We start from the raw sequence: 13547 nt of genomic DNA on the forward strand, positions 1-13547 counted from the left end.
CTGATACCACTTTAAGCTTCAGGAGAACAGAGCTGGTGTTGCTGATATTTGCACTAGCCGCTGATGTTAAGGTTTGTCCCAATCCGCACACATGTGTACAACTCTGCTGGTGTTTCAGGAAAATATGCAAAATATACTAGTTAAAATAACATCACTATGGAGAAATCTGAACCAGTAAATGAATCAGTAATTGAGGTGACTCAGAATGCTTCTCTGTTTTAAGAGAGTCAATTTCATTTTCAACAATGGTTTTTAAATGGTTAGTTTTCAATTTTTAAACAATTTGTACAGCAAATTGGAAAATAAAAGTGAGCTTACCCAACAAATGTCCTTGACGAATACTATATGTGTATCAAATGTCAATGATATTGGTTCACCAAGAGCCAGGTTGCTTTATACGGCTGCACAGGCAGACAAACAGACAGACATGACCATGACAGTAGGTGCTTTTTGTATTCCTGTGAACATACTTAAAAAACTTTAACCAGCAATTCTTTAGAGTGTTACATCTATAAAGTGCATAGGGACAGTCATCCCCAAACCTATCATTCTATTTTTTAATGCTTGCCACATCTCTGTGCATCATCATCAAGGCCTTATGCATTCACACCAGTTTCTGTTTCAATATGGCCCAGGGATTTGACTAAACGTGCCAAATGTATACCTTTGCCTTTAAGATCTTTTTCATTATGTTATATTTTTTTTGCTTTGTTTACAGATTTTCCCTAGCAATTTCGCTGAGAAGACTGTGCTTATTGCTGGGTGAATCCCAACCCCAGGCTGGAATATTCTTTGTAGTTTTTGAGGGGCAAGAGCTGAAGAAAAAACTGGAGCTTTGGGATTGTGGACAGAGCCCACGGCTTGACAGTGCTCCGTGGACATAGTCAGGTAAGGTGTCAGTATGTTCACTATGCTATACACTTATACTTCCAGTGCACTGAGTTCAAAGCCAGCTTGTCCATTTCTCACAGTGCTCCAATTTTCTCTTGCATCAAATGAGATGACTATATTTTGTTGAGTAGCAACTCTAAATTGGCCTTGAGATCGACTGTTACTCTATCCAAAGTTGATTCCTCTCCTGTAACTGATGCTTCTGGAAAAGACTCTGGTCTTCTGCCATCATCTAATGGACAAAGTGGGTTAAAAAATGAATTTATTTGGCTTCCACTTTATCCAGAGTAATAAGTGACACTGCAACAGACCTTGATTTGAACTCTACAGAACTTGGTTTGATTTCTAGTCAGTCACTGAGCTTGCATATTTTGTCACTAGGTCTGCATGGGTTTATCTACTTCTTAAATATAAGTTGCAGATTTTATATTGGCCTGTTATGAGTTTGAATGTGTGGCTGTGCGTGTGTTTGTTCTTAATATGCAGGACTTTCCCTGTGATCTTGTAATAGAAGAGGCAGAAAGAAATCTTTTAATAAGTGAAGACTCAAAGCCCTAAAGGCAGCCACAGATCTTTATAGCAGCACCATGTCTTCATCATGTAAGGATGCACCACTAGATGGTGATCACAAAAATAGGGTTTGAAAGCTTAGCCTTGGGTTATACTTCAAAGTCAAGAAGATTGGGATGTTAGCCTACAACAATATATTTCTACAGCAAAGCTAGCAAACCTAATGTGTTTGTCTTCAAGCTGAACATCCCAAAAAGCAGTTAGGAGAGAAAAAAGTGATTGATAATGGGTAGAAGGGTGGGCTTACTTGAGATATCACTTTCCTTATATTGTTGTATACTACTGATAGACAGCATTTTACATTATGTGCTTACGAGAACAATTTTCACAAAGTAAATATGGCTTTCATCCCACATCCCTGGTTTTTGTTTTTGTCTGTGTCATGCATATTCTAATATGTAATGAATTTGTTTATGCAGATCAGTAAGTTAAGTTGCAACCAGATAGACTTTCATTTGATTATGGAGCAGACACACTTGCATGACATTGTGTCTCAGGAATGAAATTGACATGTAGTTATCTAAAATGATATGAGTGCTTGGTTTTGAGGATTATTGTACATGCATGTACTTTTTTCGTAAGGAAAGATACTTTGTGATCTGATATACAATTCCTATGTTATATTATTTCTGTTTTATAAGAGCTGGCCAGCACAGGGGTTAGCACTCCGGCTTTGCCACTTTAGGATGTCATTCAGAAATGTTTTAGAAATTATGAAATCCAAAAGAGTAAGGCCAGGAGAAACAAACTCCACATAAAGTAGATAAGCTTGGCTAGACATAGTGGTTGAAATATCTTAATTTATTCTTTGGATACATTTTTAATTCTTTTGATAGTTCTAGTCTTTTTCTTCAACCTTCTTTCAAATAAATTACAAATTAGAGAACAATAAGTAGAAAGAAAAAGACTAAGCTTGTGGGGTTTAAAAATGAAAAGCTGTAATGAGGAAAGTCAGTTGCAATTTGTAGAATATCTTGTCAGATCTCGTTTGAGTAGACTTTATTTTTTCTAATTTTTTCTAATTTCTACCACATCCCTTAGCCATTGTGAAAAGGAGAGTGGTGTGGAGTTCATTCAGTAGAAATATATGTATGGTTGAGTTAGCAATGTAATAAAAGCCAGCACATTAGAATAATGATTGATGACAAACTCAGTGACTGTGTAGGAATCAAACCAAGTTCTGGAGAGTTCAAATCAAAGTCTGTGGCAGTGTCACTTATTATTCTGGATAAAGTGGTCAACCAAAAAAATTAATTTTTGAACCCGTTTTTTCCATTGGCAAAGGATGGCAGAAGCCCAGAGTCTTTTCCAGAAACATCAGATTTACAAGAGAGGAATCAACCTTGGAAAAGGGCAGTCAGTGTGGGAAGGCCTTTTGAAATTCCTAAAACGTCCAGTAGCTTAGTAAAAGTAATGGTGCAGTCTGAGTTGTGGATGAAATTAAGATATGTTGTCAAATGACGCTGATTCTTGGGGACACCTCTAACAGGCAGGATCCAGAATCTGATCCTGGTCTGTTGAGCCTTTTACCTTCTGAGAGGTGGTACAGGAGCTCACATGAGGCACCAACAGGCTCAGGATCAGCTTCTACACTGTAGCCATCACCCTGCTAAAGTCAAAATCCACCTTTCCCACCTCACCTTAAGACCATAAATTTACATCCCAGGACTCTGCTCTCACAGCAAGTCTATGATATTTGCACTTTAGTTTTAAACTAATAATACTTAACAGCTTTGCTGTAACTGTACCTGTATAACAGTCTTCTCATTACTGTTACTATTATTTAAAATGTTTTCATATTTCACTTCACTTATTCTATTCTATCCATACTGTACTTACTGTATGCACTGTCCATATTTTACTTTTACTCTTACTAATTATTCTGTATATACTCCTAACTTACTCCTGTACAATCCCTCACTGCTGTATTTAATTATATTCATCTGATTACTTGCATTTTTTTTCTTTTCGCAGTTCTGGTTAGATGCACAACTGCATTTTGTTGTCATGGTACTTGTATTTAATAATAATAAAGTTGAATCTAATCTAATCTATTAGTAATTGGTTTGATGCATTTGGGAATTATCTTGGAGTTTTCGAATCTTCATTATGTATTGTATAATCTTCCATTCACATCCACAGTTCTAGTAGTTCATATATTCTACTTAGTGATGAGGAATTTTCTAGACTACCAATTAATATCACCATGCACACCTTTAGATGATCTTAGACAATGCTGGGAAAGGGACCTCTCTATAATACCTTAGGCATGATTTGGGACTCACTTATTTATAATACACATTTCTTCATCAATAAGCCATTCATTTTAAAATTGTTCATCATACACACCTTTCTAGATAATTATACAATATATTGTACATCATGGACTGAACCCTATTTGTGAACAAGCTCATCAAGTACCAGCCTTTCTAGGTCATTTGTTGTAGAACTGTCCTAAATGAAGACCACTTGAAGGAAGATTGGTGCTTATCTATCAGTTGTTGTGGGACTTAAAATGATTCCTAATCTTCTGACAGCACTTTTTGCAGTGACATCAATTGGGACTGGATTAGTTAGTGTTAAACTCATCGTGATCATAGCCTGAAGATTGTTTTTCAAAGTTTGACAAGAGCATAATAATGTTTTTCAGAAATAAGCCTGCCAGGCTCCTTGTTTTGTTTCTGTATTACCTCTGGCATTTGAATCGATAGAAAGAACAGTTTTATAAAGGATGTGTTCTTTTTTTAAGCAGTTCTCTGTATTGGATAAGGCTTGGGTTTATAATTTTATTTATTTTAATTCTCTCTTTGAAATGTTGTATTGATTGTATTTTTGATGTGACAGTTTTTATGTTGTAACGGGCCTTTTATAGCATTGTATGTCTGCATGGTTATAATTCTTTTTATTGTTATAAAACATATGTTTTGAAACCTAATAAAAAATACCAATTAGTGTAAGTTTGTGGGTAAACAATGTAGGGAGAAAATGGGAAAAAAAAGAAATTAAGTAATTATTGCTGACATATACTGTACTATACCTTAAATCAATTCACTTCACATAGTCTTTAAACTGCACTTACATAGTAGCCACTCCAGTATCTGACATCATGGTGGATATTATGATATAAATGAGTATTAGCAACCCAACTCCCTGTGTATGGCTTAAGAGCAGACTGTACCATCCATCCTAATCATTCTTTCTTCATTCTGAGATGGACTGTCAAGTGAATCTTCTGAAAAAAATAAAAGTTTGCAAACTTAAGATTCAGTACGGTACTTTATTTCATTTTACTAAAAGAATCACCCTTTCACATTCTAGCTAGTAAAAATTCAATCAATACGAAGATAAATCCTATCCTTGAACCCAGGATTAAGGACTTAGCCACAGTGTGATCCCTACTAAAGACATAATTGTTGCTATTAGTATTTTTAAATTTAGAAACTGTGACTTACTCCCATGTAACTGATTTATAAAATGAAAATTAATCAGACTCAGGTGATTTATGTGGCAGGATTATCCCTGGCTTGGTTCACAAAATAACATGAAAGAATCTAGCAGATGGCAATTGGACTGCTCTAGCTTGCTAGAAAGTTGTGAGCCATAGCTGCTAGCTGACCTGCTTGGCCGCTGACCTCTGTGAGGAGCAGTAATAGCCTTCTGCTTGAAAAGCATCTTGAAATGTTAATGTTAGTGAGCTTTTAAAAATATATATTTGTATATTTAAGCAGGACCACACTGAGTAAATGGACTCAAGAATGGAAGAAACAGAAGGCAGCCATGATGATGCCACAGGTAAGAACAGGATTTAAGATATTGGCATGCACAGTGTATGTTTGTCTAAGAGCACATAATTTGAAGCTTAAAAAAGAATAGTTCAATATTTTCACCTTATAACTCAGGCTTGGTGAATCCTAAAAATAATAAAAACTACAAAGCAACGTTTTAATTGCATTTTTCAAATGATATTTTTTGGAACCTTTATGGCTACTTGGTATTGACCAGTAGTTTTCAACATTCAGTCCTCAGGGCACCCTGTGGTTTTTGTCCCAACTCACTTCTATTCTTAATTTGCTTAATGGCTTTTAATACATTATCTCCCACTTTCTATGTTTTTGTAATTGTCTGGAAATTACAAATTGGTTATGCTTTATTTTCACTGAGTGAATCAGAACATTTTATGTGCTAGATGGGTAAGGTTTTTGTAATGTTGTGGTTATTTAGATAATTATTTACTAATAAGCACGCAAGTAGGTAACACTGAAGTCGTTGCTTCCTTCAGTCATTTCTGCTGGTGTCTCTTCTGCTCAATGTTTATTATCTGTATTCAAGTAAAAGTGAATTGAAACAACAACAAAACAAAGTAATTATTTAAAGATACAGAAAAATAACATATCACTTAATTTCTTATAAGTGTAAATCAGACACTACTGAACTCTTCTAATTGAAAAATAAAAGGAAAAATGAGGTCAGCTAATTAAACAATGAAATCAAATAAAGGTAACAATGACTAACTGATTGAGAAACAGGTTGGAAAAATATCTGCAGCCAGAGGGACCCTGGGGACTGAACATAGAAAACCACTGGTATAGAGAGAGGTTGGGAGTATGCACTGATTACAGCGTGTTTCCACACCCTCCACACGGATTGGGACCCAAGTACAATGGGTGACACCTCAGTGCCACACTAGCTTGAACAGAATGGAACAGTGTGAGTTTTTTTTTTTTTTTTACAGTGGCTGGAGTGCCAATCCTGCCACCAACCCACGAGTTTTCCCTGTAAATTGGAGGATCTGCTTACAGGGCTGGATGCAAATTAACGTTATACCCAGGATGAAGCAATTGCAGGTTAAGGGCCTTGCTCAAGGGCCCAACAGAGTAGAGTCACTTCTGGTGTTTATGGGATTCGAACCGGCAACGTTCTGATTGCCAGGGCAGATCCCTAGCCTCAGATCCACCACTCCAGTATAGATGGTTAGTAATTTTAATTGATAATTTCTTTAGCTCCTACCAAGTTTTTGGGACATTATGGTATGAGGGTTGTTTTATTACAGTGTCCACGATCTTTCATTTATTACTAGAAATTTTGTACATAATCTTAAACTAAAGCGTGAAAATGATCTGTGGTTCATAAACTTAAGTTTGTTTAAATGAATTTTTCTGTTATAAATATTTTTTCAGGGAAGAAAAAGTCAAAATTCATTTCCTTTAAAATAAGATTGTTTGGAAGAAGGAAAAGGAAAGAGGATGGACATTCATCTTCAAAAAGTGGCCTGAAACAGAGTCAATCTGCAAGTGATGTCACTGCTCCTGAACCTATCCAGGGCTTGTATGACTCGGAGGAAGAACTTGGGTAAGAGCATTATGTTTTGTGTTAATGGAAGATGGCATTTTCTATAAAATTGGAAATAAAAAAGTGGTGAGTTTCAAATCATATGATTTGTGATGAGAAACACAAATTTAGAGACAGTAGAAACAGATAGAATACTGAAATGTTGTTGTAAATTACTATACATCTCCATGTCGAAATGTGCTGTGCCACATTTCATGTCTAGCACATGACACCCACAGGATGTGTAGTTGAAAGTGAAATGTCACTTTCATTGCATTGAACTCTGTATTCCACGAACCCCTGGAACATTTGTTTTATAGTTTGCAAGCCTGGGAAGTTTCAAGAAGGCAAGCACAGACTCCCAGGGCATTGGATAAATAGAACCTTGCAAAAGATAAGGGGAGTCATGAAGAGAGGCACGCTATGCCACAGTGGAAGATGATGGGGAACAGTGAAAAAGTCAACACAATTAATAGCTGTGCCTAGTTTCAATATAAGTGTAGCTTTACTGTAAGAGGCATTTCTCATGGCCATAACAGCTGGAAAATGATTCTTTTGAAAGTGTGGCTGTGGACCATTCATTGTTATCAGGCTTAGCTGTCATTCAGTATGTGTCTCGATCCTTAAATTTCGGTGCATATTAAAGTATTATTTTTAATGTTGCTGTGAAGTGGCAACAAATTTGTGCAGTTTAGTGTAATATCCTACCAAATTATATTTTTCTACTTCCTCTTTCATTAATATTTATTTTATTTTTTTTTGTAGTGAAGACTTAGCGTTACAATTAGAAACTACAAAGCATTATCATGATTTCCAAGGAAAGTATAAAACTTTATCATGAGTACCACTTTGCAGTGCAGGGTGCTATAAAATCGTGATGTCCTTCATTTTCAAATGTGATCTCTTACTCCTAGCTGGGAGTAAGAGGAGAATGCTTCATAAATATACGCTCAAAAAAATTAAAGGAACACTTTTTTAATCAGAGAATAGCATCAAGTTGATGAAACTTCTGGGATATTGATCTGGTCAGTTAAGTAGCAGAGGGAGTTGTTAATCAGTTTCAGCTGCTTTGGTGTTAATGAAATTAACAACAGGTGCACTAGAGGGGCAACAATGAGGCGATCCCCAAAACAGGAATGGTTTAACAGGTGGAAGGCACTGACATTTTTCCCTCCTCATCTTTTCTGTTTTTTCACTAGTTTTGCATTAGGCTACAGTCAGTGTCACTACTGGTAGCATGAGGCGATACCTGGACTCTACAGAGGTTGCACAGGTAGTCCAACTTCTCCAGGATGGCACATCAATACGTGCCATTGCCAGAAGGTTTGCTGTGTCTCCCAGCACAGTCTCAGGGGCATGGAGGAGATTCCAGGAGACAGGCAGTTACTCTAGGAGAGCTGGACAGGGCCGTAGAAGGTCCTTAATCCATCAGCAGGACTGGTATCTGATTCTTTGGGCTAAGGAGTAACAGGCAGCAGGCCACTGGTGTGAATGTCTCTGACCAAACAATCAGAAACAGACTTCATGAGGGTGGCGTGAGGACAGGACCCATCAAACGATGTGGCATCCTTTCGTTCCTAACACATTACCCAGTCCATATCAGTATAGATATCAAGCATGATTTTTTTCCCCATTGAGATCTGATGTGTTTTCAAAGTGTTCCTTTAATTTTTTTGAACAGTTTTCCTAGTTAGGCCTTTAGTGCAATTAATAGAAGTAATCCTGAGACTCTTGATAAATACATGTAATGGGCCACAAATGCTCTCAGATGCAGCCCTTTTTAAAAGAAGGTCAACAATTTTGGAAATATCTGCTGTCACAGAATGAGAGCACTAGCAAATCATAGAATTAAATAACATATTTTATTAAAAGCAAGAAATGGCTTCTAATTAAGAAACTGACTGCATCAAAATGGTGGTATTCAGGGAGCTGAGGTAGGTCTTCTTGTAGGAGAAGGGAGGCATGCTATAATAAAACAGGAGAACTTTCAGTAAATATTGTTAGGTACAGTAACTAATCTTCCAGGGCTAATTATGAGGCACCCAATGTTTCTTTGTTATTGAGGATGTTTGGAACAATGCAAATATCTGGGGTCCTTATTTACTTTAATCTCAAAAATCTAAGTTGGTGTGCCATCAGCTAAAATCTCATCACTTATTAAAATGTCCTGTGGTGCAGAACAGACTCCTAGATGGAAATTCAAAAGTCTACAATTTTCAAATGAAGCTATTACTAAAATTGTAGTTGGCATACTGTATGCAAGGTGATTAATGGGGCTAATTAAGGTCTCAACAGGACACCTAGAAGGTCTTGCTACCTTTCAAAAGACTGTGGGGGGAATGTGCGAAAAATGTTAAATGCAGAGAGAAAGTGCCTGTTAGGTGACATAGAGCCCAGGTAACACAGTAAGTGTACTAGGCAGGGAGAGTGCATGGTGGAGCAAGCACAGATTATTGATTGGTTTGTCAAAAGTGTGTATATTTATGATTTTCTACATATTTGAGAGAATTCTGCACTCCTCACCTGCCTTAAAAACATGTAGCATTGAGGAAGGAATTTGTCTCAAAAACCACAAGAATTTGTGCAGTAGATCCACTCTGTTATCCTATAATGTGTATGTGCTTGCTCCTATGTAAAAAAAAAAAAAAAGAATAAATAAAATGCATCTAAATACTTACGCTAAATATTTTGGCTTATGAAGTCTCTTTGAATAAAGAGTGCTTTAGAAAAAAGTGCTATTTAAAATAAATGTTGTTTGTTTGGAGGAGTGGGCTGTCTGTCATAGTTTTAATGGTGGAGCATGCCACATTCAAATTTAAATGTGTAAATAGTACATTAAAACTCTTCCTGGAGGTCTCCTAGACACTAGTGACACTGGTACAGTACTAATAACATAGACAAAAATACAACACAGTGACAGAGCCAGCATGGGATGTTGGGGGGTCATCCCAGGTCCCACCCTAATGAGCGGGTTGATATACTGTATATTACAAAAATAAATTTAAAAATAAATGTAAAGACACCCAATTTAAAGACTATCACATAAATAATATAACAAAATGGATTTGTGAAGTTTAAAAAAGGCACCCCTTGATTGTGTTACCACTTCACGTCACCACAAAACTATTCCCACATATGCCACTCTGGCAGAAAATGGGTGAGTACAAGCTGGGAGTGTTAGAGTAGAGTACACTCTTTTTATTTCATCATTGAAACTTTGCACCAAGAAGAAATGTTGAGGGAAAGAGGGATACTGATGACTAATGATTGTGCAAGTAGTACACAAAAATGTGAGAGGGAGGAGGATAGCTCAAAGGATGACAATGAAGACCACACAAGTGACATTGAAAACCATGCAATGGGTGCAGGTAAAAACATTCAAAAACCTTACTCTGCCCTTGATTCAACCCCATGCGGTAAGCACAATTACCAGATAGTACATTCAAAAAACATTGTCCATATTAGCTGCTAATGAAGAACTTTATGACCTGTAGATCTTTTGTACACATCACAAAACCTCCTCCAAATTAGTCTTACACTATATGTTTTTTTAATCTTAGCCAGTTAGAACTAAGACTAGAAATGAACATGGCATTGCTTAGCTGTTTACTTTTTGCATCTGAAGTAAATGAATCATTCTTTGAATAAAAATAGATTTTACTTGTATTTGAAATAAATTAGAAAAGCATATTTTGGACAACCAGATAAGTCAGATCTAAAAACTGTGATAATTTTTCTGAATAGTGTTGTGAACAGGATCTGTCTACATAGCCAAGTTTCACCATTTTCAATAGTGAAGGCTATGCAGGCCTACTGATCAGCAAGTTGTGCATTCCTCTTAGAATCATTTACTGAGAAATGCTAAAAGCTAAATTGCTAACCTAATAATTTCGCTTTTTCTTTGTTTGCAGATGTCCTAAAGGTGTTCTGGGATCGAGAGCTTTATCACATGACAGCATCTTCATTCCAGAAACTACCCAGGAGTTGTCAGCCCCAGCTCGTGTGTTATCTCAGGAGAATGTGTCTGCAAAAATTAAAGTACTTCAGGTAATGGACGTTCACTTTTACTGAAAATGTATGCATTTCCAAGTTAAGATAACCTTTATTTTTAATTCTGTTGTCTGGACCAGCATTTACTTGTCTTTGTGTCACCAAAAGGTATACATGAATAGAAAAATATGATGTGTCCTACGCAAAATATTCCATACGTAAGGCTGTGATTTAAAAATGTTCACCTTATTTCAATACTTTCAATAAATGTGTGTGTGCACGTGTGTGTTTATGTATAATATATGTAATATGCATAAATACTTGCAGCAAATGTAGTTATCTCTGAACAGCATAATCTACTGGATTGAATCAACAGCCTTCTTGAAATTTACAGCATTAATTACTATACCATGTTTTATTTAAATTAATCCATTTTTGAGTTATTATGTCTATTGTCTCACATCCTTACACACACCTCATTCCAAAAATGGCCACCCCTTGATCGGGGATGCCTAAAACACAAATTCTTTGAAATCATGAAGTCACCTCTTCATAATGCTTTCCCTATAACATACTAACAAGCATGGAGTAGACTAGAGTTGGTCTCAAGTCGGTCTCAAAAAAAAAACATTTATAGTAGTCAGCAAAAGACTCTTCGTGATTACTGTTTTATCCAGTAAACTTTTTCTCTGTGTAACTCTTAATTCATTCCCCATTAGATTGGAGGATTGGTTACATTCATATCTATCTATCTATCTATCTATCTATCTATCTATCTATCTATCTATCTATCTATCTATCTATCTATCTATCTATCTGTCTGTCTGTCTGTCTGTCTGTCTGTCTGTCTGTCTGTCTGTCTGTCTGTCTGTCTGTCTGTCTGTCTGTCTGTCTGTCTGTCTGTCTGTGCACGCACACACACCAGCCACTTTAATAGGTATACCTTGCTAGTACTAGCTTGGACCCCTTTTTCATTCAGAACTGCTGAAATTCTTCATGGCATAGATTCAACAAGGTGCTGGAAACATTCCTCAAGGACTTTGGTCCATATTGACATGATAGCATCACACAGGTGCTTAAAATTTGTCAGCTGCACATCCACAATGTGAATCTCCTCTTCCACCATATCCCAAAGGTGCTCTATTGGATTGAGATCTGCTGACTGTGGAGGCCATCTGAGTACAGTGAACTCATTGTCATGTTTAAGAAACCAGTTGGAAATGATTTGAGCTTTGTGACATAGTGCTTTATCCTGCTGGAAGTACTCATCAGATGGGTACACTGCAGTCATAAAGGGATGGACATAGTGAGCAATAATATTCAGGTATACTGTGGCATTTAAACAAAGCTCAATTGATACTAAAGAGCCCAAAGTGTACAAAGAAAATATCCCCCACACAATTACACCACCACCACCAGCCTGAACTGTTGATACAAGGCAGGATGGATCCCTGCATTCATGTTGTTGACGCCAAATTCTGACCCTACCATCTAAATGTTGCAACAGAAATTGAGACTCATCAGACCAGGCAACGTTTTTCCAGTCTTCTCTGGTTCAATTTTGATCAGCCTGTGCGAATTGTAGCCTCAGTTGCCTGTTCTTAGCTGACAGTAGTAGTCCATCTGCTTCAAGGTTCAACGTGTTGTGTGTTTAGAGATGCTTGTTGTCTCTCTTTCCTAGTATTTCTCCCACACTAAAGCAGGGTCCTCTGCTTTCAATGCCCTTTTCCACTTCTTTCAGTCTAGGGCATCTTCCAAGTCAAAGTTAATTTGTTGCATATCCTCTTTGAATCTGTCGAGACAATGATTTTTGGGCCTCCCTTGTGGTCACTTGCCAACTGGACTTATACTTAAGGCTATCTGGACCACTGTCCCTTCTTCACTGCGGAGTATATGTCCATACCATCTAAGGCAGTCCTCTTGCATCTTTTTGGTAATTGAAACAACTTCTATCATCTTCCTAACATCCAGATTCATGATGCGGTCCCTTTGCCTGAGGCAGAGTAACCATCAAAGCATTTTCATTTTCATTGTATGGAGCACTTGTTCTTATTGTGCAGTTGTCAGTAAGCATTAAACACCATAGAAGACCACTGGTTGGGTAATGGTCTTGTACACTTTCACCTTGATATAGTTAGGCATTCGTTGATCACACAGGACTCTTATAACTTCCCACCTCTTGAGTCAAGCGACGGTGGTACGCACTTGGGTGTCAGCAGAGGTCTCGCTGCCAGCACTTACACTGGAGCCCAGGTACTTGAACTTGGTGGTTTTGTGCAGCTCTTCACCATCCACACATATGGTCCCAACTGTCTGTGATCCACTTTCAAGGTGCTCAGTCTTTTTGATGTTTAGTCATAGGCCATTTTTCTCCAATCGATCTTTCCATTTTTGTGCAAACTGCTTGGAGTAGATCATGTTTCTTCCATGATCATAATATCGTCAGCATAGAGTAGTGTCTGTGGGATCAGCATTTAGATGTCTGCTGTGACTGTATCAATGCAAAGAATGAAAAGGAGTGGTGACAGCAATGAGCCCTGGCAGATGCTGACACTGATTGTGAAGGACATCGATGTTCCAACAGGGCACCTCATTCTGCTCATTGCATTGGTGTAGGGTAGCATGACTCATTGCATGTAGGCTTTATGCATGCCGTGTTGCTGGAAGGCCTTCCAGATCAAGGCGTAAGGCATCCTGTCGAACACCTTTTCCAGGTCCAGGAATGCAATGCAGGCAGGCGGCATGTATAGTGTCAGTAGCCCCACATC

General features: G+C 37.4%; 1 protein-coding gene across 6 annotated transcripts in view; it reads left to right on the forward strand.

Moving 5' to 3' along the window:
• LOC114650783 (CRACD-like protein) overlaps positions 1-13547 on the forward strand; it is a 166281-nt gene that overhangs the window by 115049 nt on the left and 37685 nt on the right. For 5 of the 6 annotated variants that reach the window (XM_051927146.1, XM_051927149.1, XM_051927150.1 and 2 more), the window contains exons 2-5: positions 719-888; positions 5190-5253; positions 6639-6810; positions 10701-10836. In XM_051927146.1, the coding sequence (XP_051783106.1) occupies positions 5205-5253; positions 6639-6810; positions 10701-10836 (357 nt within the window). In that variant the 5' untranslated portion in view covers positions 719-888; positions 5190-5204. Of the gene's footprint in view, positions 1-718; positions 889-5186; positions 5254-6638; positions 6811-10700; positions 10837-13547 lie in introns of all 6 variants that reach the window. The other variant, XM_051927147.1, reaches the window with a different exon arrangement.

The sequence above is a fragment of the Erpetoichthys calabaricus genome, chromosome 4 (genome assembly GCF_900747795.2).
Source record: "Erpetoichthys calabaricus chromosome 4, fErpCal1.3, whole genome shotgun sequence".
Taxonomy (NCBI): domain Eukaryota; kingdom Metazoa; phylum Chordata; class Cladistia; order Polypteriformes; family Polypteridae; genus Erpetoichthys; species Erpetoichthys calabaricus.